The 27,977-nt window shown below is 45.7% G+C and overlaps 1 protein-coding gene across 1 annotated transcript in view; it reads left to right on the top strand.

The window, feature by feature from the left end:
- Nucleotides 1-27,977, top strand: part of LOC141147164 (rac GTPase-activating protein 1-like) — a 113,574-nt gene that overhangs the window by 17,878 nt on the left and 67,719 nt on the right. The window contains exons 5-6 of the mRNA XM_073634313.1: nucleotides 6,188-6,241; nucleotides 11,777-11,857. Coding sequence (XP_073490414.1) covers nucleotides 6,188-6,241; nucleotides 11,777-11,857 — 135 coding nt within the window. The remainder of the gene's footprint in view (nucleotides 1-6,187; nucleotides 6,242-11,776; nucleotides 11,858-27,977) is intronic.

Consider the following 27,977-nt stretch of genomic DNA (forward strand, 5'->3'; position numbering starts at 1 on the left):
CGGGTCTCGGCGGCGGCTTCGGTTTCCTCCCTCCTGCTTGGCAGCCAATCGGGAGTCTTCTCTCTTCGGCCAATCAGAAAACGGGCCTCACACCCGTTTCTGTTGGCCTGATTGAGGATCAGTGTTACAACAGCAAATATTCATTTGGGTGGGCTTATGGCGCAATGCTCTGCGAAACAAGCCACCCTATTTTGAAGCCTTTAAGAGCCTATGGCTCTAATCGGGTGCTTAACCCCCCCCCCCCCGTCGCTGTAATTCAGGTGCCCAGCGTCCTGAAAGGGTCCGGGCGCCTGAATAGGGGGTGCCCACGGCGGCCATGGATAGTTTCATGCATCTATCCATTATTCATATAGGGGGTGGCAAATATAGAGGGGCGGCATCCAGGCGCCCCTAATGGATGGGCCGCCACTGACCCCTACCAGTCCAGGGATCCAGTGCTGCGTTCAGCTAGGTTGGTTCTTTGCCAGTGTTCGGGTCCCCGGCACCATCATGTTTACTGTGGGAAGCCGGCTGTGACTCCCTGCAGCTCCCATTGCACATGTGCAAGTCACGCTGCTATTTGTGAATAGACCCACAGCCTCCTGGGATCTGTGACGTGCCCCAGGTGATTGCAGGGGGGAGAGGCTAACTTCTGCTCGGCTTGGCGATCTGAACAGAAGTGGGAGCAGGTACCTTCAAAAACTAGGTATCCACTTCCTTAAAGTGGAGTTCCACCCACTTTTACAACTCTTCAGCATCCCTCACTAAACTGTGCACTGTAAACAAATTGGATATTTTTTTATTTTTTTTCTCAGCACCTACTGTATATCTGCTGTATTCATTTTTCACTTCCTCCTCCCTGGCCGCGGCACATCACATCATTTCCTGTTTGCAACGCCTTCTGGGAAGGGGAGGCAACTTCCTCTGAAACTGCCGTTGCTATGGAAACCTGACCTGAAACCTATTAGACTGCTTGTGCTGCACTGAGCATGTGCAAGATCTGCAAGGATGAGATCCAGGAAGAAATACAGTCTGGCTTCAGATGCCCACACTTAAGATGGCCACTGCCTGCTGTATTTTTATAAAATAACAAACTACTGCTATAAACTAACAAAACGGACCTTAGTTGACAGGCTAACTTTACTAGAATACATTAAGCTTGTGTATTATAGGGGTATTTTTATTTAAAAATTATAATTTCGGCCGGAACACCACTTTAACCACTTGACCTCGGCAAGATTTACCCACCACCGCCACGTTTCATGACCAGGCCATTTTTTTTTTTTTTTTTTGTGATTCGGCACTGCATTACTTTAAAGTGGAATTAAACCCTCCTATCGTTTTCAGCTAAGCTGCCATATTGGCCTCTGTTTAATCTTCAACTGCCATGATGCTGCACAGGTGATCAGTTATGACACCAGCCATTGGATGGTTTTACAGTTTGGTTGAGAGCACAACCAATGTGACAGTTACATTCCTGGCATGTGCCGGAAATGTAAGTTTTTTTTTTTTTAAACTGTCAAATCGATGGGTTTACATCTGCTTTAACTGACAACTGAGCAGTCGTGCAACACTGTACCCAAATAAAATGTCCTTTTTCCCCACAAATAGAGCTTTCTTTTGGTGATATTTGATCACCTCTGTGTGGTGTTGGGTTTTTTTTTTTTTTTTTTTTTTTTTTTGCGCTATAAACAAAAAGACTGACCATTTAAGAAGAACAAAAAAAAATAAAAATTTTACTTTCTGTCTCCCGCTGTTTGCCGGTTGGCCCGGCACTTACCCCATCATGGCGGGTGGCAGGCAGCATGGTGCAGCGGCTCGATTCTGAGTCGTCCTCCTCCATGGCAGCTTTCATATCCTCCCGTCCTCCTCCTAGGCATCCAATAGGATTGCCTGTCCTTTCAGCCAGTCGGGTGACCGGTGTCAAAACCCGCTTCCTTATGCTGGGAGGAGGACGAGTGTTACAACAGCGACTATTCATTTGCTGTTGTAACACACCTGGGTGGGCTGAGAGCGCACTCTCTGCGACCCGAGCCCACCCTATAGTGAAACCTATTAGAGTCTCTGGCTCTAATCGGTGCTTCAAAAAAACAGCCACTCCACGTTGGAATTCATGCGCCGGTGTCCTTTTAAAGGGGCCGGACGCATGGATAAGGGAGGCCGTGATGGTGAGGGGGGGCGGTGCCCGTGCGCCCTTAATGGATGGGCTGTCCCTGTATGGGCAGTAAGTGGTTAAAGTAGGAAAACTTCATTTTGGATAGAATAAGGGAGAGTCATATCCCCTGTAAGTTTATTTTTTTTTTTTTGCCAGCTCTGCCCCATTGGGAGAGATTTCCCTTCACTTCCTGTCCCATAGCCAAAACTGGAAGTGAGAGCTAATCCCTGTAAATTAAGGGAATCCCTTGGGGATCCCCCAGTAACCAGCACTAGTGTTCCCCATTAGGGGATTTCCCCACTATTGCTTTTCTGAGGACAATCAAATTTTTTTTTTTTTTTACTTTCACTTTCAATTATAATGGTAAATAGGACAGAGGATACATCTCCCTAACACAGACAGAAAAAAAAACTGATAGATGTTCTAATCCCACTCCAATTTGTCCAAAATTTAAAAAAGGCAAATTTTTTTTTTTTTTTTTTTTTTTTTTTTTTTTTTGTTGTTGTACTTTTATTTATAAAAAAAAAATACTCCAGAACTGGGAGTGGAGGGGGTGAGGAGAAGATAAATTGAAACTTCTGCTTTAAGGATAAATCCACATGACTATTCTGACCTATGAGAAGAACATCCAAAGGGGTGTCCTAGAAGAAAGAAATGGTTCTCGGTGGTCAGAACATTCACATGGTTGTGCTGACCCAATAGGGGATTGCCATTGCAAGCATTATAATGGATACTCAATCCAGGGCTGTGTATTGTAGTGTTAGTTTACGGACCGTTGCCCTAGTTGCACAGGGCATCACAGCCGCTCTGTACATCTGGGGCACAGGGATCGCCAGGATATTTAAATTTTTTTTTTTTATTTTTCATGAACAGGTGAACTTACCCTTGAAAAAAAATTGGGCGATTTTTAACAGTGCAGATTACTATAATTTTATATGAGCCAGAAATTCTATCTAATCTATCTCAGAAATTCTAAAATCAGATTTTGGGTTATTGTTGGTAGGTGACAAAATGCCAAAATTGTAAGCAAATTGCCATGAGTTAATGGGGCTCTACACAAGACCGATACCGTAGGAAGTATTATGTCAATTAGATTTAACTTTCTGTTGTGTCTGTGGGGATGAGAATTGCCCTGCGGGAAGTCTTCCTGATGGGGCACTGACAGAATAAAAAAACGTAAAGGCAAAAAAAAAAGCCAGCATGCCAACTTGAAATCCAAAGCAACAGTTTACTGAAGTTCAATATCTGCTCAAGGCGCCACCAACTTTTCAAGTGTTTGCAGATCACCTTTCCTATCATGATAAAGGAGGTCCATGTACCCTGGAAACATTGGCATCTTGCATTCTAGGCGTTTGTCCCTGAGTGCCTGGATGCACCATCCAATCGCAGTAGCTATCAGCCTCTCGTAGATTTCACAGGCTGCTTGCCTTGCAGTGGGGTTGGCACACCTGTGTCCTTCACAAACATCTAAACAATGAAGTCCCTTGCCTAAACTCCTCATTGTGCATAAAGCCTAAAGGAATTTAGTAGCTTGCTGGATTTCTGGCAAGGTTACTAGGTATATTTTTTGGTACTTGCAGAACTTTTAGGATACACCATGGTGACATCTGAATATTTTTGTGCTTTTAGATTGGGCCCACACATACATTAAAACCAAGCCAAGTAAAGTCTCCGCTTATGCAGATGATCTGCTTTTTTCTATGCCTAATCCACACGTTTCAGTGCCTAACCTTATGAAGGAGATTGAATGCTACGGAGCTTTATCCAACCTAAAAATAAATTGCACCAAATCTGAAGCTATGGGAGTTGCATTGCCCTTTTCGGTGCGTCGCACTATACAACTTTAACTCTAAATGGACGTTTTCAGCGTTAAAGTACTTGGGCACCTATATAACACCAAATTTAGCCAATACTTTTGCGGCAAATGTTCCATCTTTATTTAATTCAGTACGATCCTTATTGGATAAATGGCATCAAGGCTTACACTCCTGGTTTGGCCAATGTAATGTAATATTATCAAAATGAGTATCCTGCCAAGATTTTTGTACCTCTTTCAGGCACTGCCTATTTCTGTTCCTGCAGACTTTTTTTGTCAAATCCGTGCCCTTTTTACTAAATGTATATGGGCGAATAAACAACCGAGGATTAGTAGATGCCTCCTGACATTACCTAAGTGCTTTGGTGGAGTAGCTGTATGAGACTCATTTTAAATATTATCAAGCTGCCCATCTTGGCAGAATGATTGATTGGTGCAGACACAGATTTTAAACTCTGGACTGACATAGAACAGCTCAGTCCCGTACCTTTTTGTGTAGAGCATCTTGGTGTTATGCAGCCCTACCGGTCTCTCTTAAAACGCATCCCATTATAGGCCCCACACTGCGAATTGGCTCTAGGATTTGTCGGAACCCTAAGTTTTCTTCCATACAATCACAGTTGTTCCCCATTCTAGGGAACCCTAGTTTTTCTCCCGGGCGCGTTTGACAGTCTTTTGGAGAAGGGCTGTTTTCAGGCCTCCCATTTTGTGACTTCCGAGACTTGGCCCACGGTGGCTTCAATGATGCCACTGGGGGGGCCGGTACGAGATAAACTTCTGGAAGGCGTTGCAGTTACACTATTTTTTTTTCAGATCTTTGGGACCACCGACTAACTATCGACGTCAACAAACATTTGAATCGTACTGTAATGAAAAGGAACGTCTTTTTTTGTATTTCTAAGATGTGTGCTTTGTTAATTGCTCCCTCAGATGACTTTTTGATCCCGGGTCTTAGTAAATGGGAAAGAGATCCCAATAAGACCTTTACGCCAGCTCAGCGTCAGAATATTGTCTGTCTCTCGTATCTCATCCTTTTGTATGTGAATTCAGGAATCTAATTATAAATTATTGACGCGTTGGTATTACATCCCGTCAACTCTGTGCAAATTTTCTCCAGTGGTATTGGATCACTGTTGGCGATGCAGAGAGCAACAAGGGACTTTATTTCACATCTTCTGGTCTTGCCCAAAGAGTAGACAGTGTTGGTTGGAGGTACAGAGGATATCTAAAAAATTTACAGATCAACCAATACTAGAGGATCCTGCTTTTTTTTTTTTTTTTTTCTTGCTCCACTGTTCACAAATTCCGCTTCAGATATATAGAAAAATCTGTGCTACGTCACTTGGTCAATGCCGCCAAAGCCTGTATTACCCATTGTTGGAGGGACTCTAAACCTCCTTCCATTGCCGTGTGGCTTAACAGGGTCAGAAGTATCGGTGCTATGGAAGACCTAGTGCTTTCCTCTCAAGACAGAAAAGAACAATGTATGAAAAGTGGTCATCTTGGGATCTGTTTGTATATTCAGAAGAGGGGAGGAGGTTACTAGAGAGCTGTTTGGAGGAGTGAGGCTGCCCCGCCTGCGTTTCCATCAATACGCGCAAGTAATCCACCCCCTCTGGGAATGGTTTTGGCCCCCCTTCCCCGCATTTATTTTATTCATTCATTTTTCTTTTTTTTTTTTTTTTCTTTCTTCTCTTTTCCTTTATTATTTAAAAAAAAAAAAAGATTATGGCGAATTGAAGAGTTCATCTGGGTAAATCCTGATGCATTAGTGGTAGTTAACTTCTAAAATATGAAGACAAGAAGGAGCTTTGAGGCTGGAACATTATGTATTTAGTTGTGAAATATTAAGCTATACTGAAATGTTTTGGAATTCTAAGAGCTTGTTTTATTATTTGGTGGAACTTTGTCTTCATGAATTCTCAGCTCTTTTGTATAAATAAAGAATTTTAAAATAAAACCAAGCCAGTGTGTCTCAATATAAATTTAAAGTTGCATCTGTTGCTACATTATGTTGTATTTGCAGTTATGTCAGCCCCTCGTAAAGTTATTTTACGTGAGAGTTGCGAATGTCCATCTTGGGTCTTGACATTTCTGCGTTCTGGGAGAACTCCCTGGTCATTTTAGAATCCTTTACATTTACCAGCAAGGGATACTTTTTTCCATTTCTGTGAAATAAAATCTACAAATAAAATTAAATAACTTTTTTTTTTTTTTTTTTTTTTAATTTTCTTTAGGATCTGGATGAGCTGGCTGGGAAACCTGTGAGATTAAAGCCTCGGGAGAGAAGGGTAAGCCTGAGATGCAATGGGTTGGGTATATTCTTTATCCCGAAAGTGGACAAATGCAGTTTAGAAAATGGTAGCCATTACATGACCAGCAGGTGGTATCATGAACCTGCTAAATATGCTTCTGGTCAGAGACCTTGTTTGGTCCCAACCAGAAACTTTTAGGTCTTTGACTTAACTGCAACTAAACATGCTGCCTTTTTAGCAGACCTGCTCTAGCAATGAACTTCTCTTATTCACTTCCTTATTTGTTCTATTAAATATATACCATCTTAAAAGCATTTTTATATCTATTCGATGAGTAAAATAAATACTTGTTGATCATGTGAGAAATTCAGAGCCGTTGTTGGTCTTCTGCACACTTCCTTTATCTCAAGCGTTCTAATTGACTCTTTTAGTTCTTACTTTCGGCTACAAAATAATTCCTATGTTGTAGTGTCATGGATGAAGCGTTCACCCCTGAAAGAGCCACTGATCACCACAGGTTCATCTCCTAAATTAGTGCAGAGGCAGCCAGGCACAGAGCCACAATCACTCATTCAATGAACGCTTAATGATCAGTCTAGGGGGGTGGGGTTGTCCTTCTTTTTTTTTTTTTTTTTTTTTTTTTTTTTTTTTTGAGATTTGTTGCTGAATAACTTGGATGGGATGAAGGGAGATATGGGATACTCCAGCAACACTATGCAGTAACACGAGGACGCTCCTCACTATATCTGCTTTTTAGAACCGTAAGGACCCAAAGGAATGGCCAGTACCCAGACTTTGTAGGAATTGTCCCAGTCAAAGCAGCCGCTGGCTTTTCTGCACAAGGGAGAGAAACCGTGAATAGTCACAAGGATCCTAGACTTGGGTCAGTACTCACAATGGCCCTGGATAACTGGATGCCTCCTTCCAAATAAGCCAGACATTCACTGTGGTCTGTTGCAGGGTCTATTGATACTGGCTGCTGGGGGATCTATTTTTGCAGGGGGTTTATTGTTGCTGGTGGGGGATCTATTTGTAGCAAGGTCCCAGGCCTTCTTCAGTCTGAGAACCTCCAGGGCCAAAACCTGCTGACATCCTTACGTACAGAGTGGGTTGTGAAGCATAGTTTGTGTAATGCAAGTTGGATTCATGGGCGCCAGACACTTCTTGAATGCAGAGATTTCATTTCTCTTAAACAGAACTTTGGGAGAGAGGGTTAGGGCCAGGACACCCTTAAGCAGTTGCCATTTTAATTGGCAGACCCTGAGACTTCTACAGGAGGACAGCCATGCAGGGAAAGGCATCCAGCCATGTCTGCATGTGTAGGAATGCTATCTCCTATGGCAACAGTCTTTAACAGCTTCTAACACAAAAGTGTAATGCCCCGTACACACAAAACCGTGGATTTTTTTCCGAACGATGTTGGCTCAAACTTGTCTTGCATACACACAAATGTTGGCCAAAAATTCCGAACGCGAGAATGTGGTGACGTACAACAAGTACGACGAGACAAGAAAAGGAAGTTCAATAGCCAGTGCGGCTCCTTCTGCTCGATTCAGAGCATGCGTGAACGTTTGTGTGACGGGCTTGTGTACACATGATCGAACTTTCCGACAACAAAACTTTGAGAACCTGCTCTCAAACATTTGTGTGCGGAAATTCCAACAGCAAATGTTCGATGGAGCGTACACATGGTCGGACTTTCCGACAACAAGCTCACATTGAACATTTCCCGTCGTAAAGTCCGATCATGTGTATGTGGCATAACCGTTCCTTCACTTCCACTACAATCACTTCTTGTAGTTCTTCAACCCACTGAGCTCCTCCAATCTTCACTGTAGTATCTTCCTCAAGCGTCACCCCCGCTTCTCTGCTGGGTCCCTAGCTTGGCAGTCCAGATACTTCTCAAGCTTCACCCGACTGGTCTGCTCGGTCCCTGGCTTGACACACAAGGCTGCTCTGCAAGCGTCGCCTCCGCTGGCTAGGTCCCTGGCTTGATACCCGACTTAAGTTTCCTGATTTCTTCACTGTCCCCGGTTGGTGAGAATTCTGCTCTGGTACTTGCTTCAGTTACTCACTGTGGTCCCTAGTAATAAGGTGGTTGGTCCCTTAGTGGTGACAGCTTCCCTTCTACCTCCGACCACGTCAGGTTCTCCGGCCAGCAGAACCTTCACTTCTGGTTGGACTGCAAGCCGCAATCCCAACCCTGCGCTGCTCTCTTGCTTCAGGATAGGCCCTCAGACAGCCTAGCAGCCAGATGTCCCCGGGATAGGCCCAATCTCCAGCCTAGCAGTCTGGGCAGTACAACACACATCCACCCAGACAGTCATTCAGGTGGCACAGAACCCCGATCGCCTGACACCCAAATGGGCTCTCCCAGCAGGCCAAGGGATTTAGGAAAACCCCTGCCCCATTGGCTGAGATACCCCATATACTCCTAATCTGTCCTGGCATTGCCCTTGTCTTATCTAATGTCACCAGATACCTGGCCACCTAGCGACAGAAGAGAGAAGTGCAGCAATTTCAGACTTGGGGTGGAATCAATTGATCCCTAACAACTGGCCAAGGCAACTATACCTGGCAGGTAAATTTAGGAGCAACCCTGCCTAAACATTGTTGTTGCTGGGGGTGGAGCTTGCTTTGCTGGATGGTCAGTTGTTGCTAGGATGTATCTACTGTTGAGGAAGGGGTCTATTGCTGGCTGCTGGAGGGTATATTGATGCTGGCCATGGGAGATTTGTTGCTGCTGGAGGTCTGTTGTTGCTGGGGGGGGGGGGGGGGTGTATATTTTTGCAAGCGGTCCATAGTTGCCAAGGGGAACTGTTGTTGATGAGGGGTATATTGTTGCTGACTGCAAGGGATCTACTTTACTGATTTTCTTGTTTATCATTGACAAATTCCATACAAGTGACTTGGCAGCACAAATGTTACTTGGTTCTGTATTCTCTAAAAGGGGCAGTACTGGAAGGGGAGTTGGGGTTGGAACCAAGAGACGAGGCTCAGAGGTGGGTAGGGGGCAGAGACAATGGTGACTCGGAGGGGGAGCGTTCCTGCACCTATTCTCTAACAAAAAAAGCCCTGGCTATTAGTATTTTATGTTCATCAGCTTGCAGTCTTCTGATCTGTCCACTCCTTATATACTCCCAACCTTAATATGGGATTTACTGTCATTTCACAATGGCTACATCTCTGCATTATCACCCGTTAAATACACTGTGTAAATACATCCATTACACACTGCAAATATTAGCTTCTGTCCTCCAGGTCTCCTCCCTCTGTCACGTCGGGGGGGGGGGACGAGAGGTCAGCAGTTATTAATGCCAGACGCTGCCCGCTTTGACTTCATTTGTCAGCAAATTGCCCGGAATCAATAAAATCTTCATTATTTGGACACCGGGCTTCTGCAGGTTTGGCATAAATTTTTCATAAATCATCAAACAGGTGCTCAGTGTGGCTGGCCGGCCACTGTGTGCCAGCGCGCTCTAGCGGCGTCCGCAAAGGCACCGGACGGGGAAGCTGCTACACAGTAGGCAAATGTGTTACTGGGAAATCATAAATATCAAAGCGCGCCTATTAATAAGATATATCCAAAATCCATAAAAGTGGGAAAAAACGATTTAATTTGAAACGATCCATCATGTTGTCTTAAAGCGGAGAGGACAGAGCATTCTTGTCTTGCATCAAACCGATAGAAGAGAAAGAGTCATTGGCTTGCATTCTGCTAGTTAACATGTTTTTTCCTGTTTAGGGACCTATTGGTTAGTAATGAACATCAACTATTCCATAGAAGTTCTCTTCTTTGTTATCTGACCTTCTTTTCTTGTATCATCTGACTAGTTGAAAACTTGGTTGTCTTCAGACCAGGAGGGTGTGTGCAGAGAAGCGTTCATCCAGAATTGGAATGTAAAAGAGGAAAAAAAAATCTATAACATATACACTATATTACCAAAGGTATTGGGACGCCTGCCTTTTACATGAACTTGAATGGCATCCCAGTCTTGGTCCGTAAGGGTTCAATATTGAGTTGGTCCACCCTTTGCAGCTATAACAGCTTCAACTCTTCTGGGAAGACTGTCCACAAGGTTTAGGAGTGTGTCTATGGGAATGTTTGACCATTCTTCCAGAAGCACATTTGTGAGGTCAGGCACGGACAATGGACGAGAAGGCCTGGCTTGCAGTCTCCGATCTAATAAATCCCAAAGGTGTTCTAATCGGGTTGAGGTCAGGACTTTGTGCAGGCCAGTTGAGTTCCTCCACCTCAAACTCGTTCATCCATGTCTTTTATGGACCTTGCTTTGTGCACTGGTCCAAATCATTTGGTGGAGGGGGATTATGGTGTAGGGTTGTTTTTCAGAGGTTGGGTTTGGCCCCTTAATTCCAGAGAAGGGAACTCTTAAGGCATCAGCATATTCTGGCCAATTTCATGCTGCCAACTTTGTGGGAACAGTTTGGGGATGGCCCCTTCCTGTTCCAACATGACTGTACACCAGCGCACAAAGCAAGGTCCATAAAGACATGGATGAGCAAGTTTTGGGTGGAGGAACTTGTCTGGCCTGCACAGAGTCCTGACCACAACCTGATAGAACACCTTTGGGATGAATTAGAGCGGAGACTGTGAGACAGACCTTCTCATCCAACATCAGTGCCTGACCTCACAAATGCGCTTCTGGAAGAATGGTCAAGCATTCCCATAGACACACTCCTAAACCTTGTGGACAGCCTTCCCAGAAGAGTTGAAGCGGTTTTATAGCTGTATAGGGTGGGCCAACTCAATATTGAACCCTACAGACTAAGACTGGGATGCCATTAAAGTTCATGTGCGTGTAAAGGCAGGCGTCCCAATACTTTTGGTAATATAGTGTATGTCTAGGCAAAAAAATAAAAATTATAGGTCTGCAATACTAAACAAACAAAAAATTTAAAATGCTGCTAGTACAGAAAAATAACCGTTAATTGACCATATATCCAGTAAGCTCCTAACTTCCTGTTTTATACAGTGCGTTGGCTGGACTGACCCCAAGTGGTGTTGTCAGCTCTTCTGCTGGACAACAGATCTCCACCTATTGCCCGCCCCTCTCTGTCCCACTCCCAGGGGTGCCATTAGAAATCATGGAGCCCCATAAAGCTAACCTGGAAGGGACACCTTCCCCTTCCACTAGTCATCCGGAGCAGAAGTGTAAGGTGGTGCGAACGGCACGCCATGGAATATTGTGAGTAGGGAAAAAATAGTGCTGATGGTGGGAGGAGCTTAAAACCTGAGCTTGTGTACAGAGTGCAATGATCAGAAGTATGTAGTGTACAGTGTGCAGGTGTATGTAATGCATGGAGTTCAGGTGTGGGTAACACACAGCGTATTTGTCTTCAAATAAGAATAAAATGGTTAAAAACAATCAGTGCCATTTACAATTCAGACTTCATTGATAACAAGGCAGGACAGCCAATCCCTTGAATTCTGTGCTCCGCTCTGTACAGAATGTTAGGTATAGTATATGTATTTCTAGAGCTGTTGATTTTTGCTAATGCCCTTCCGTTTTTTTTTTTTTTTTTTTTTTTCTTCTTTTCTTTCTCTCACAGCGCTCCTCGCTAGCTCCTCTGGTCGCTCCCTTTATGAAAAAGTCCCGTCCAAGTTTAAATACAGCCATGGTGAACAATAATGTAAGTAAGCGCATAGGCTGGGTTAGCTGGGGCTGTGAATTTGGTCATTAGTTGGCCCTCCAGTAAGGAAGGACTAATAGACCAAGCTGGTTTTACGGGGTCTGTGTCCCCGTTAAGGGCATTTCCCTGCGCTTCCTGTCCTGGAGACCAGTGTTAATTTCGTTGACTAAAACATTTTAGCCGACTAAATGAATATTATTTTAGTCGACTAAAATACGAATAAAACTGAGATGACTAAAATACAACTAAAACTAAAATGGCATTTTAGTCGAGACTAAAATGGCACTGAAGCTAAAATGCCTTTTTAGACAAATGACTAAGACTAAAATTTGACTTCAAAATGAACACTGGTCTGTAGTGCATGTTCATACCTCAATGCCATAATAAATAACATATTCGATTTTTCACTCCAACAGTATATAATGACTTTGGAAATTGTAGAGAAATGTTAACTAATGCATTACAATTTAATTACACCTATTAGAGTTTAGACGACTAAAATGAGTTTTAGTCGACTAAAACGTAGGACATTTTAGTCGACTAAAATGTACTGGAGGTTTAGTCAACTAAATACGACTAAAACTAAAACAATTGCAGAAGACTAAAATGGGACTAAAACTAAAACGCCATTTTAGTCCTAAGACTATTGCCCCGCACACATGATCGGACATTCTGACAACAAAATCCATGGATTTTTTCCGACGGATGTTGGCTCAAACTTGTCTTGCATACACACGGTCGCACAAAGTTGTCGGAAAATCCGATCGTTCTGAACGCGGTGACGTAAAACACGTACGTCGGGACTATAAACGGGGCAGTGGCCAATAGCTTTCATCTCTTTATTTATTCTGAGCATGCGTGGCACTTTGTGCGTCGGATTTGTGTACACACGATCGGAATTTAACCGATTGGATTTTGTTGTTGGAAAATTTTATAGCCTGCTCTCAAACACTTTGTGTGTCGGAAATTCTGACGGAAAAAGTCAGATGGAGCCCACACACGGTCGGAATTTCCGACAACACAATCCGATCGGACATTTTCCGTTCAGGGCATATGACTAAAACTAAATCGAAATTTGCTGCCAAAATTAACACTGCTGGAGACACAACAGATCGTAAAAGGAAATCTCTGCAAAGTGTTGGGAAACCTTTAAACTAGAAGTAAGGGCAACACTTTTTTACTTTTTTATTTATATTTTGAGTAAGGGAGGCAGGGCTGCTGTTGGAAATCATGGGGGTCCCTGTACAGCCTACCTGATGATGAAGTCCCCTGCAGTGCAGCCAGATGGAGGGAGAGGAGGAGAAGCCGGTAGCACTGCAGGGGGAACTGAAAGAGGAGCAATAAGGCAGTACACCTGTCCCTCCCTGTTAAACAGGTGCCCAGGCCCCCCTTTTTGAATTGATGGGGCCCAGGCCCGGTACAGGAGGGCCAGCTGTACTGCCTTATCAGCGGTCCTGAAGGGAGGGTTGTAACCTCCTGTAAATTTTTTTTTTTTTTTTTTTTTTTTTTTAATCTGTGAACCTGGCTCTCACCAGACCTAGTGTCCCCACTGGAAGATCCCCTCTCCTATTCCTGTTCTGGTGACAACCCAAAGTTTTTTTCAATTTTCTATCACTTTTGGTGATAGTGGTCACCAGGACAAATAGAGAGGGGTGAATCTCCCAAACAGGGGCACAGACAGCAATAAAATCCTGACGGGTTCTAATCCATCTCTCCTCTATGCAGAAGTAAAAAATATATATATTTTTTGCCTTTTTTATTTTACTTTTAATAGTTGTCACTAAAGTAGATGTCCCCCGTGTCCTTATCCTGTTCCAGGATTGGAAACCAAGTTGAGATTGGAGAAATTTACCGGTCCCGTCCCCACTCTCCATCCCGATAGATTTCTTCCCCCCCCCCCCCCCCCCCACAGCAGCTGGTGGGAGGGGGAATTCCAGCAGGGCCAGGGAAGCACACAGGGGCAGGAGCAGGGGCGTAACTACCACCATAGCGACCCATGTGGGCGCTATGGGGCCCGCAGCCAAGTGGGGCCCAGTGAGGATAAGAGCACCGCCGGCACAGTCTCCCAGCCAGGGGAAGAGAGAGGAGAGGAAGAGGCAAGCTGTGACCTGTGCCCAATACAGCGTTGCCTTTGCCCAATACAGCCTGGTCTGCCTGTGCCCCATACAGCCTCACCTGTGCAGAGGAAGAGGCAAGCCACCCAGATCAGCAGAGGGCTGAATTGCCCGATGTAAGAGCTTTCATTAGAACTTCCAGTGTTCCCGGGGCTCACGTCACATAGCTCCACCTCTTGGCCCGGCGCCTTTGATAGACAGAACGCCAATCCAATGCGGGACACGTGACGTCATCAAAGGCGTCAGGCCAAGAGGTGGGGCTATGTGACGATGAGCCCCGGGAAGACAGGAAATTCAAAAAGCTATTGCAGCGGGCAATTCCGCTCTCTGCTGATCCAGGTGGCTTGCCTCTTCCTCTGCATAGGTGGGGCTGTATGGGGCACAGGTCACGCTGCATTGACACTAGGGCAGCTGTGGGGGGGGGGGCTGTTTGCAGGGGGGCCCCATACAACATTTTGCTATGGGGCCCTGCTATTTCTAGTTACGCCCCTGGGCAGGAGGACAGGGATAGGAGGGATAGCGGGAGCGAACCCATGCCCTCCATTTCCCTCCTGCAGCCGCTGAGTGTCTGCAGGAGAGAGAGGAGGAGAAGCGGGCACCGTAATTTTGATAGTTAATGGAACTTGAACCTGTGGTGTGTGTGTGTGTGTGTGTTGTGTTTTTTTTTTTTTTTTTTTTTTACTATTTATTTTTTGTAGTGCGTTTTGAGATTGCAGGCAGAATCGCAGCAATCCTGCCACGATTCCAAAACGCCCAGGTGTAAATGGAGCCTAAAGCCCCATACATAATGTGCCGAATGTCGGGAGACATGGGCCGGTTCAATAAAAACAAGCCGACATTCGTCCCGTGTGGATGTCAGCCAATCCGACAGAAGCTGGCTGAGCATGCTGGAAAACCCAGCGGCCGTCTCCTCTGATCAGCGCTCTCAGCCAATGAATAAGAGCACTGACTGGACTGTTCTGATGTTCTGGACTGCCCCTGCCCCTGCCCAAACACAACAGCTCAACGGGGGAGATTGCTGTACTAACATTGGCTAGTAACTGAGCTGTCAGGGGTTTTTGTTTTTTTGGGTTTTTTTTGGGTTGAAGGAAAAAAATCTATTTTTGTGTGTATCCAGCTTTAGAGCTCACATTTTCTTTTTTTTTTTTCTTTTGATGATGGACTAAGCTTACCAGAAGGCCGCCTACCCCAATGTTTCGCAGCTCCAGTCCTCAAGTACCCTCAACGGGTCATGTTTTCAGGATTTCCCTCAGATAAAACGGCTGTGGTAATTACTAAGGCAGTGAAACTGATCAAATCACCTGTGCAAAATAATGGAAAACCTGACCTGTTGGGGGGGGGGGGGTACCTGAGAACTGGAGTTGGGAAACATTGGTCTACCCTGTATAGATGACAGGTACACTTTATATCCGACTGTGAGTTGGCAGTCGGCTTGCTGTTCCATGTTTTATATCCTTCCAGATCAATTTTCTTTTGTCTTCCCACACAAAGCTCAATTCACTAAACTATAATTATCCTTTGCCATAACAATCGTTATTTTCAGCGATGAGAGACGAAAATAACAATCATTGTGGCAAATAACTCCTCCATTATACCATCCCTCTAATAATGTGTTCTCACCTCTCTATCCACCTCCGTGGGCAAAGTACTGGCAAAGAAGTGTGTGTGTGTGTGTGTGTGTGTGTGTGTGTTTTAATCCAGTTAAACATTAAAAAAATATAATGCGTTAATTAAACATCAGCCAGACTCAGACTGGGAGACAGTGCAGTCAGTCTAACACTGTACATCCTTACAGGAGGAGAAGATTATTTTTTTTAAAAAAGATCATTTAAATGATCTTTCTTTCTCGGACATCACGGGACACAGAGCCACAGTAATAACTGATGGGTTATGTAGGTACCTTTTAGGTATTGGACACTGGTCACACCCTAATCAGGAAATTCAACCCCCTATATAATCCCTCCCCTTCCAGGGATACCTCAGTTTTTACGCCAGTGTCTTAGGTGTTGGACGTGTAAAGATGTCCTGTGCTGAAGCTCCAAAGGGAAAATCCTGATATCCTATACTGGGGCAAGCCAGGCGAACCGGATCCATTCAAAGTGTCTTTTCATGGCTGAATTGGATGGTACCCGGGCCTCGTGTCCGAAGAAACAAGGTTTTACCTGTAATGCTTCTCTTTTTAGAGAGCTGGACCCCGCAGATCAGAAAATTGCTTTAAACCTCCTAATTTCTGGCTGGGTGCTTTACAGGGCCAGAACTGCAGGATCACCCTATTCGTAGGGGGCCCCAGTCTGTGACGTTTTTTTCAACGCATCAGCTCAGCGTGCTCAGACGCCCACAGTGCCAGAAGCATGGCTACTTAAAGCACACTCTACAGGTGCTCTGAGCCTTGGAGGGACACATGCTTTTCCTGTTCATAATTTGCTTGAAAAGCTCCTTTATTCTGAGTGGGATCACCCAGATAAGCAATTTCTTCCGCCGAAAAAGTTTTCAACACTTTATCCGATGGAAGAAAAATTTATTAAGATGTGGGGAATGCTGGCCATTGATGCGGCCATTTCCTCTATAAATAGTAGTCTGACTTGTCCTGTAGACCAGTGTTTCTCAACTCCAGTCCTCAAGGCGCACCAACAGGTCATGTTTTCAGGATTTCCACTATTTTGCACAGGTGATTTGATCAGTTTCATTGCCTTAGTAATTACCACGGCTGTTTCATCTGAGGGAAATCCTGAAAACATGACCTGTTGGTGCGCCTTGAGGACTGGAGTTGGGAAACACTGCTGTAGACAACGCTCAGATGCTCAGGGATCCTGTGGATAAAAAGATGGAATCCTTATTAAAGGATGTTTTTTCCTTAACAGGATCAGTGGCCCAACCTGCAGTAGCAGCAATTGGAGTCTGTCAATACTTAAGAGACCATGTTAAGCAGGTCATCAAAGTATTACCTGAACAACAGGCCCAGGGGTTTGCTAACCTTCCAGCGGCCTTATGTTATGTTGTTGACGCCATCAGAGATTCTATCATGTAAACCTCTCGCCTTTCACTTGGGTTAGTGCATATGCGTAGAATCTTATGGTTGAAAAATTGGTCAGCCGAAGCACCATGTAAGAAGCTCTTGGCTGGGTTTCCATTTCGTGGTGCAAGGTTGTTTGGAGAAGACTTGGATAACTATATCAAGAGAATCTCTTGTGGGAAAAACACTCTCTTACCTGTTAAGAAGAAGAGTAAGCGTCCCTCTTTCAAACTGACTTTCCCCAGCACCAGGGGCTTCAGCCTCCAGGCAGTCACGACGGCCTCCTCCGTCTGGGGCAAGAAACAAGAGTCAACCCCAGGAACAAAAGAAGTCCTGGGGGAAGAAGTCTTCTAGACAGGACACTAAGACCTCTTCATGAAGGGGCGTCCCCGCTCGCTCGAGTGGGGGGAAGACTGCTACAGTTCTCAAAGCTCTGGCAGGAGGACTTCCAGGACAGATGGGTAATCTCCACGGTAACCTTAGGGTACAAGCTGGAGTTCCAAGAATTTCCCTCTCCTCGTTTCCTCAGATCAAGTGTTCCCAGAGACCCAGAGAAGAAGCAGTCGCTCCTTCTAGCGTTAGAGTGACTTTTGTCGTAAGAGGTCATTATGGTTGTTCTCACAAAGGATCAAGGATTGGGCTTCTATTCCAACCTTTTTACGGTCCAAAAACCAAATGGGGATGTCAGACCCATTCTGGATTTAAGGGATCTGAATTGATTCCTAAGGATTCAGTCCGTCCGCATGGAATCAATTCGGACAGTAGTCTCCATCCTGCAGGGAGGAGACTTTTTGGCATCGATAGACATCAGAGATGCAGATCTGCATGTGCCCATTTTTCTGGCTCATCCGAAGTTTTTACGCTTCAAGATAAGAGGGCGCCATTTCCAGTTTGTGGCTCTGCCTTTCGGGATAGCCACTGCACCTCAAGTGTTCACAAAGGTCTTGGCCCCTCCTCTGGCCAGATTAAGGGCTCAGGGTATAACTGTCATAGCATACCTAGACGACCTGCTCTTGATAGACCGGTCGGTGGCTTCCTTGAACGGGAACTTGAGGACCACGGTCAAGTATCGGGAACATCTAGGTTGGATCCTCAACCTAGAAAAATCTTTCCTAAAACCAGTAAGAAGACTGGAGTATTTGGGTCTGATCATAGATACAAGCCAGGAGAAGGTATTTCTTCCTCAGGCAAAGATCACTGCTTTAAAGTGGTGTTCCGGCCGAAATTATACTTTTTAAATAAAAATACCCCTATAATATACAAGCTTAATGTATTCTAGTAAAGTTAGTCTGTAAACTAAGGTCTGTTTTGTTAGTTTATAGCAGTAGTTTGTTATTTTATAAACTTACAGCAGGCCGTGGCCATCTTAAGTGTGGGCATCTGAAGCCAGACTGTATTTCTTCCTGGATCTCATCCTTCCAGATCTCGAACATGCTCAGTGCAGCACAAGCAGTGTAATAGGTTTAAGGTCAGGTTTCCATAGCAACGGCAGTTTCAGAGGAAGTTGCCGCCCCACATGCTCAGTGCAGCACAAGCAGTGTAATAGGCTTCAGGTCAGGTTTCCATAGTAACGGCAGTTTCGAAGGAAGTTGCCGCCCCTTCCCAGAAGGCATTGCAAACAGGAAATGATGCGATGGGCCGCGGCCAGGGAGGAGGAAGTGAAAAATGAATACAGCAGATATACAGTAGGTGCTGAGAAAAAAAATTTAAAAATATCCAATTTGTTTACAGTGCACAGTTTAGTGAGGGATGCTGAAGAGTTGTAAAAGTGGGTGGAACTCCACTTTAAGGGAGCTGATTCTGACAGTCAGGACCAAGAAGGGTCCTTCTGTCTGCCTTTGTATGGGGCTGCTGGGAAAGATGGTGTCTTCATTCGAAGTAGTTCCCTATGCTCAGTTCCATTCAAGACTACTGCAACACAGTATTCTGTCAGCCTGGAACAAGAAGGTTCAGGCATTAAACTTTCCGTTGCACCTGACGCATGCGGTGCGTCAGAGCCTCAATTGGTGGCTCATACCCGAAAACCTGCAGAAGGGGAAATCCTTTCTACCGGTTACCTGGACGGTGGTAACAACAGATGCCAGTCTGTCAGGTTGGGGAGCAGTTCTGGAACAGTCTGCGATCCAGGGGCTATGGTCCAAGACCGAGAGGACCTTACCCATCAACGTTCTGGAGATCTGGGCGGTATACCTAGCCCTAAGAGCCTGGACTATCCGGCTACAGGGTTGCCTGGTCAGGATCCAGTCCGACAATGCCACAGCAGTGGCTTATGTCAATCATCAGGGAGGCACCCGGAGCCGAGCTGCTCAAAAGGAGGTGAACCAGATCTTTGTCTGGGCAGAGAGGCATGTGCCATGCATATCGGCAGTTTTCATTCCAGGGATAGAGAACTGGCAGGCGGACTATCTAAGTCGCCAGCAGTTACTCCCAGGGGAATGGTCTCTGCATCCCGACGTCTTTTTGGCCATATGCCAAAGATGGGGGGGTTCCAGATGTAGATCTCTTTGCATCCCGATTCAACAAAAAGATAGACAGATTTGTGGCAAGGACGAGGGATCCTCTTGCATGCGGGACGGATGCGTTGGTGATTCCGTGGCATCGGTTCTCACTGATTTATGCATTCCCGCCTATTCTGCTACTGCCATGACTCCTTCGCAGGATCAGGCAGGAAAGGAAATCGGTACTTCTGGTGGCCCCTGCTTGGCCCAGAAGGACTTGGTATGCAGAAATAGTAAGGATGACGGTGGGTTCCCCCGTTGACCCTACCGGTACGCCCAGACCTGTTATCTCAAGGTCCAGTGTTCCATCCTGCCTTACAAACGCTAAATTTGACGGTTTGGCTATTAAGACTCACGTTCTGAAGAGTCATGGGCTTTCAGGTCCTGTCATATCTACGTTGATCAATGCAAGGAAGCCAGCTTCCAGAATGATTTATCATAGAGTCTGGAAAGCTTATGTATCCTGGTGTGAATCCAGAGGTTGGCATCCCAGAAAATATGTCATAGGTAGAATTCTTGATTTTCTACAATTAGGATTAGAGATGAAGCTGGCCTTGAGTAACATCAAGGGCCAGGTCTCGGCTTTATCAGTATTGTTTCAATGGCCACTTGCTTTGCATTCTTTGGTCCGAAACTTTATGCAGGGGGTGATGCGTCTTAATCCTCCGGTTAAGGCACCTCTAAACCCCTGGGACTTGAACTTGGTTCTGTCAGTGTTACAGAAACAGCCTTTTGAACCAATACATCAGATTCCTTTGGTCTTGCTGACAAGGAAACTAATTTTTCTGGTAGCCATCTCTTCTGCTAGAAGAGTATCAGAATTGGCAGCTCTTTCCTGTAAAGAGCCTTATTTGATTATACACAAGGATAGAGTGGTATTGCGCCATCATCCTAGTTTTTTACCGACGGTGGTTTCAGATTTTCATCTAAACCAAGACATTGTTCTGCCTTCCTTTTTTCCAGATCCCTGTTCTTCAGAAGAGAGGTCACTACATTCTTTGGATGTAGTAAGAGCAGTCAAGGCCTATCTGGAAGCAACTGCTCAAATTCGCAAAACGGATGTTTTGTTCGTGCTGCCAGAGGGTCCCAATAGAGGACAGGCAGCCTCAAAAGCTACCATTTCTAAATGGATTAGACAATTGATTATTCAGGCTTACGGTTTGAAACAGAAGATTCCTCCGTTTCAGATCAAGGCACATTCCACAAGGGCTATTGGTGCTTCTTGGGCAGTGCATCACCGGGCCTCTCTGGCTCAAATCTGCAAGGCTGCAACCTGGTCTTCAGTCTATACATTCACCAGATTTTATCAGGTGGATGTGAGAAGGCATGAGGATATCGCCTTTGGGCGTAGTGTGCTGCAGGCAGCGGTACAAGGTCCTCCGGTCTGATTGCACCCTACTTGGTTGTGGTTCCCCCCCCTCCTCAGTTGGCATTGCTTTGGGACATCCCATCAGTTATTACTGTGGCTCTGTGTCCCGTGATGTCCGAGAAAGAAAATAGGATTTTTTATAACAGCTTACCTGTAAAATCCCTTTTCTTTCGATGGACATCACGGGACACAGAGGTCCCGCTCCTCTTCTAATACACTATATTGCTTGGCTACAAAACTGAGGTATCCCTGCAAGGGGGAGGGATTATATAGGGGGTTGAACTTCCTGATTAGGGTGTGACCAGTGTCCAATCACCAGTGATACCTATATAACCCATCAGTAATTACTGTGGCTCTGTGTCCCGTGATGTCCATCGAAAGAAAAGGATTTTACAGGTAAGCTGTTATAAAAAATCCTATTTTTTTTAAATGTGCTGTTTAATTCACTTGTGAATTAGTGAAGCCACTATAATAAATGCAAAACAATGAATAATCTATTGAGATAAAACAACATAACCAGCTTTTGCTGCAATATCGAATCTTTCACATGCCGCTCCCGAGGAGATCAGACTCCACACTGCACAATCTCAGGTGCTGGCTCAGCTTCTCTCCAAAGAATTGTACCCGTGACAGGAATGCCACACCTCAAGATTCAAAATACTATTTTTCATTTTATTAAAATAGCCAGTAGGAACGGGTTCTATTCTGACATGTTTCACGTTTCTTTTATGAAAATGATTCAGCTTCAGTTTAGCCCCCCTGAAGTACTTTATTTTTTTTTTTTTTTTTTTTCTGCCACTAGATGCTCTCAGTCTGATGACCAGCATTATTCACCCCACTTCCTCTGAGCCCAGGTCATCCTGGACTGGCCTTTTTATACTCAGAGAATAGGTGCAGGTAACTCCCTCCTCCTTCTTCTGAGTCACCCCTTTTCTCTGCCTCCTACCCACCTCTGAGCGCCATCACTTAGTTCACCCCCTACCCACCTGCCAGTATCACCCTTCTGATAAATACAGAACCAAGTATTATTTTATGGTGCTACATAATTTTGTATAGCATTTAACAAAAAACAGTAAAATAAATTCTTTGCAGTCAGCAGCCATAGATCCCCCCCCCCCCCCCCTAGAAGCCATAGACCCCCCCCCCCCCAGAAGCCATAGACCTCCCCCCCCCCCTAGAAGCCATAGACCTCCCCCCCCCCCCTAGAAGCCATAGACCTCCCCCCCCCCTAGAAGCCATAGACCTCCCCCCCCCCTAGAAGCCATAGACCTCCCCCCCCTAGAAGCCATAGACCTCTCCCCCACCTAGAAGCCATAGATCCCCCCCCCTTCCTAGAAGCCATAGATCTCCCCCCCCCCCCCTAGAAGCCATAGATCTCTCCCCCACCTAGAAGCCATAGACCCCCCCCTTCCTAGAAGCCATAGATCTCTCCCCCACCTAGAAGCCATAGATCCCCCCCCCCCCCTTCCTAGATGCCATAGATTCCCCCCCCCCCTCCCTAGAAGCCATAGATTCCCCCCCCCCCCACCAGCAATTGATCTTCCCCCCCAGCAGCAATAGATCTTTCCCCCCCCAGCAGCAATAGATCTTCCCCCCCCAGCAGCAATAGATCTTCCCCCCCCAGCAGCAATAGATCTTCCCCCCCAGCAGCAATAGATCTTCCCCCCCCAGCAGCAATAGATCTCCCCCCCCCAGCAGCAATAGATCTTCCCCCCCCCCGGCAGCAATAGATCTTCCCCCCCCGGCAGCAATAGATCTTCCCCCCCGGCAGCAATAGATCTTCCCCCCCCGGCAGCAATAGATCTTCCCCCCCCGGCAGCAATAGATCTTCCCCCCCCGGCAGCAATAGATCTTCCCCCCCCGGCAGCAATAGATCTTCCCCCCCGGCAGCAATAGATCTTCCCCCCCGGCAGCAATAGATCTTCCCCCCCCAGCAGCAATAGATCTTCCCCCCCCCAGCAGCAATAGATCTTCCCCCCCCAGCAGCAATAGATCTTCCCCCCCCAGCAGCAATAGATCTTCCCCCCCCAGCAGCAATAGATCTTCCCCCCCCAGCAGCAATAGATCTTCCCCCCCCAGCAGCAATAGATCTTCCCCCCCCCCCAGCAGCAATAGATCTTCCCCCCCCCCCCAGCAGCAATAGATCTTCCCCCCCCCCCAGCAGCAATAGATCTTCCCCCCCCCCCCAGCAGCAATAGATCTTCCCCCCCCCCCAGCAGCAATAGATCTTCCCCCCCCCCAGCAGCAATAGATCTTCCCCCCCCCCCAGCAGCAATAGATCTTCCCCCCCCCCAGCAGCAATAGATCTTCCCCCCCCCCCCAGCAGCAATAGATCTTCCCCCCCCCCCCAGCAGCAATAGATCTTCCCCCCCCCCCCAGCAGCAATAGATCTTCCCCCCCCCCCAGCAGCAATAGATCTTCCCCCCCCCCCCAGCAGCAATAGATCTTCCCCCCCCCCAGCAGCAATAATACTTCCTCCCCCCGGCAGCAGCAATAATACTTCCTCCCCCCGGCAGCAGCAATAGATCTTCCCCCCCGGCAGCAGCAATAGATCTTCCCCCGGCAGCAGCAATAGATCTTCCCCCCGGCAGCAGCAATAGATCTTCCCCCCCGGCAGCAGCAATAGATCTTCCCCCCCGGCAGCAGCAATAGATCTCCCCCTCCCCCCCCAGCAGCAATAGTACTTCTCCCCCCCCCAGCAGCAATAGTACTCCCCCCCCCCCCCCCCCCAGCAGCAATAGTACTCCCCCCCCCCCCCCCAGCAGCAATAGTACTACCCCCCCAGCAGCAGCAATAGATCTTCCCCCTTTAATAGTAGATCCCTCCCAGCAACAATAGATCCCCTCCAGAGGAAATGGATACACCAGCAGCCATCAACAATGGACCCTCCAATAACACCCCAGCATCCCTTGCCACTGCATACGTTCAGTGCCGGAACTGCGTTCCCGTGGGAAAAAAGCCCTGATCCTGGACCCACACCCAGCCTGTGATTGGACATTGAAAGAAGAAGCAGCTTAGGGATGAGCTCAGTTTTGTCACTCTGCTCTCTCCTTCTATCAGCATGCTTCTTGTCAGCACATGGATAAATTGGCTCCTTGTACTGCTTTTTGTCTTTTGCACTGAAGCCCTGCTGTACTTGGACTGCCAGAGGCTGACGCCAGGACTGCAGCATATATAACAGCAACAGCAAGTGGATATACCAAGATCATAGCTGCAGCCATTAACCTGTGTGTATTTTTTTTTTTTTTTCCGGCAGGCAATGGGCTTTCTTGAAAATGTAATCTGTGTGGTGCTGCAGAGTCCTCTCCCTTCATTGCTCCCGCCACCGTTCCTGGGCTGTCCTGTTTCACCGGGGACACTGGGACCGCTGTAAATGGTCAGGCCAGCTGCTCAGAGGAGATGGAGAAACTGATCAAACACCTTAGTTTCTCTCCGATCAGCTGTGTTGGAGGGGAGGGGAGACATTGGGGGACATAGCAGACCATAAACTCAATAAAGAGTACCTGTCACTGCCCAAAGCTATCGCAAGCGATTTTGTTCACACCTTGTGATTAGCGATAAAGTTAAATGGGGGGGGGGGGGGGTTAATATAAAAATTAAAAATAAAAAAGCTCCTATCCCTCTGTGCTCACATGCAAATGTGCATGTAGGTCTGGCACACATATGTAAACGGTTATTGCACCACACATCACTGGCAGAACTACCAGGGTCCCAAAGGTCACTCTTACGACCGGGCCACTGTCTTGGGCACAGCGGGGTTGCTGGCCGCAAGGCTCTGAGCTGAGAGCGTCTCTCTCATACAGTCCAGAGCCTGCACTGACAGTTCCCCCTCCTCCCTCACTTGCATGGATGGGAGAGGAGAGCTGATCTGCATCCTTCTCCTTCCGCCCCTCTCCTCCTGTGTGCACTGTGGGAAATGTGATCATTCATCTGCTGAATTTCACCCAAGGTGCAATAAGAAACATTTCTTTCTTTCTTTTTTTTTCTTTTTTCTTTTCCTTTCCCATGTTCTCACCAGTGCGGCGCTTCAGCGTGATTTCAGAGCCGCACATCAGTGCAATTTGCACTGCCGATTTTTTTTTTTTTTTTATTGCGACTTCATACAACTTTAAGTCTATGCAAGTCGCAATTAAATCGTCAAAAAGTAGAGCAGGAACCTTTTTTTTCAAACGACGATAGGGTGCGACTTTGGATTTGTAAAATCGCACTGGTGTGAACGGGGACTTAGAATTGTACTCTGAATATAAAAATAAATACATTTAACAATAAGAGCAGAATTGTGCTCGCAGCGGGTAACGGTACTTTTTTCCTTTATAAGCAAGTCCCTGTGTGTGTGTGTATATGTATATATATATATATATATATATATATATATATATATATATATATATATATATATATATATATATATATATTATATAATATATCATCTCGGTGTGCGCCGCCTTCTGTCGATTTTTAGAATTCTCGGTCTTTGGTAGAACCTTGGGCTGTTCCTCACTTGCACAGTACAGTGATTTGGAGAGTCGGGAATTTTGTCACCCGTCCAGCCAAAGCTGTGCATGTGCTGCAGTCCGGCATCCACTGACTGCTAACATTCCCACTGACTAATCCGTGATATACATCTCAGCGCAATTTACTACCTAGGTGCCCCCAGATCTCCGCTCCCTGCCTCTGCTGAAGGGTGAGACTGCCACCTACTGGACATAAGCAGTATATCCCACTGTAGTTTCACTGGGTTTTGTTAAAATGTATTCAAACCCCCCCCCCCCCCCCCCCCCAAAAAAAAAGGGTAATATGTTGCAGCTTACCAGTTTATTTTAAGCCTACCTTCACACTGGTGCAACTTTGCCATGTGATTTCACAAGTCGTATGCTATTGTCGGCAATGGAAATGTTCAAATCGGTGCAATGCTGACTTTGCGGTGCCGTACCGATTTTTTAAAAAAAAAAGGTTCCTGCACAATTGGCGATTTCAGGTGTGACCTGCATAGACATCTGCAAGTTGCACAGATGTCAGCCAAGTCGCACTGACAGGTTGCTTTGAAATTATGCGATTTCAAGTGAAGTCACGCAATTTCAAAGCCGGATTCGGTGTGAAGGGGGGGGGGGGGAATAAGGCCTGTTTGGTATCTATTTATCCAACACAAATCCACCTCTTTTATATTTATATATATATATATATTACTATACTATATTGTCAAAAGTATTGGGACACCTACCTTTACACGCAAGATCAGGAGGGTGGGAGCCTGGTATTAAAAAAAAAAAAAAATTAATACACAATACAAGACCAAATATCAGTAATAATAGTAATTTTTACATTATTGTTTTCATACCTTGGTCTACCTGTTCTGTGCTGTACCGAGAGAGTCCATTTGCCGCTAGCCCTTCTGGTAGGGACCAGGCTCCCACCCTCCTGATCTTTAATATATTTTTGGATGATGGTACTATTTTTAATGGTTTTCATTTACCTGTTATTTTTGTTTGGAGAGGCCATTTCAAACTTTTCATACTTTTACACATGAACATGAACTTTAATGGCATCCCAGTCTTAGTCCGTAGGGTTCAATATTGAGTTGGCCCACCCTTTGCAGCTATAGTATCTCACAAAAGTGAGTACACCCCTAAGTGAAAATGTCCAAACTGGTCCCAAAGTTTTAATATTTTGTGTGGCCACCATTATTTTCCAGCAGTGCCTTAAGCGTCTTGGGCATGGAGATCACCAGAGCTTCACAGGTTGTCACTGGAGTCCTCTTCCCCTCCTCCATGACGACATCACTGAGCTGGTGGATGTTAGAGACCTTGCTCTCCTCCACCTTCGTTTGAGGAGGCCCCACAGATGCTCAATAGGGTTTAGGTCTGGAGACATGCTTGGCCAGTCCATCACCTTTACCCTCAGCTTCTTTAGCAAGGCAGTGGTCATCTTGGAGGTGTATTTGGGGTCGTTATCATGTTGGAATACTGCCCTGCGGCCCAGTCTCTGAAGGGAGGGGATCATGCTCTGCTTCAGTATGTCACAGTACATGTTGTCATTCATGGTTCCCTCAATGAACTGTAGCTCCCCAGTGCCGGCAGCACTCATGCAGCCCCAGACCATGACACTCCCACCACCATGCTTGACTGTAGACAAGACACACTTGTCTTTGTACTCCTCACCTGGTTGCCGCCACACACGCTTGTCACCATCTGAACCAAACAAGTTTATCTTGGTCTCATCAGACCACAGGACATGGTTCCAGTAATCCATGTCCTTAGTCTGCTTGTCTTCAGCAAACTGTTTGTGGGCTTTCTTGTGCATCATCTTTAGAAGAGGCTTCCTTCTGGGATGACAGCCATGCAGACCAATTTGATGCAGCGTGCGGCATATGGTCTGAGCACTGACAGGCTGACCCCCCCCACCCCTTCAACCTCTGCAGCAATGCTGGCAGCACTCATACGTCTATTTCCCAAAGACAACCTCTGGATATGACGCTGAGCATGTGACCTCAACTTCCTCTGTCCCTCTTTCCTCCTCATTTGTCCCTCATTTTGGTCTGATCCATATAGTTGTGTGTGTGTATGTATATGTGTGTGTGTGTGTGTATATATATATATATATATATATATATATATATATATATATATATATATATATATATATATATATATATATATATATATATATATATATATATATATATATATATATATATATCTCTTTCATAAAGTGTTTCCCAGTGCTAAACCTTTCATCCAATTTCTAAATTGCTGCATTTGTAAATTTCAAAACCCAGTATAAAGGATAAGTAGTTGGTAAAAAAAAAAAGCACTCGTGGCATTAAAACTTTTTTTTTTTTCTCTCCTTTTTAATGGGGTGTGTCCTATGCCTACATACTTTTGCTAATAGGTGTGCCTTTGTTTCCATCTCAAAAAGTTGGGAGATATAATGATGGAGCAGCAATGTCACCCTGTGGAAAGGTTCTGTTAGACTATTAGATTTAGACAGATGTGACTAATAATTAAAAGCCCAACTCAAGCTAACGTGTAAAAAGAGCAATAGTTTTGTTCTTTTGGGATAAAGTCTTTACATAAATAGACTGATCATTGTAAGCACCCCTGTCAGTGGTAAATGGTTTGTCTCATCC

Source organism: Aquarana catesbeiana, linkage group LG06 (genome assembly GCF_042186555.1).
Source record: "Aquarana catesbeiana isolate 2022-GZ linkage group LG06, ASM4218655v1, whole genome shotgun sequence".
In the NCBI taxonomy this organism is placed as follows: Eukaryota; Metazoa; Chordata; class Amphibia; order Anura; family Ranidae; genus Aquarana; species Aquarana catesbeiana.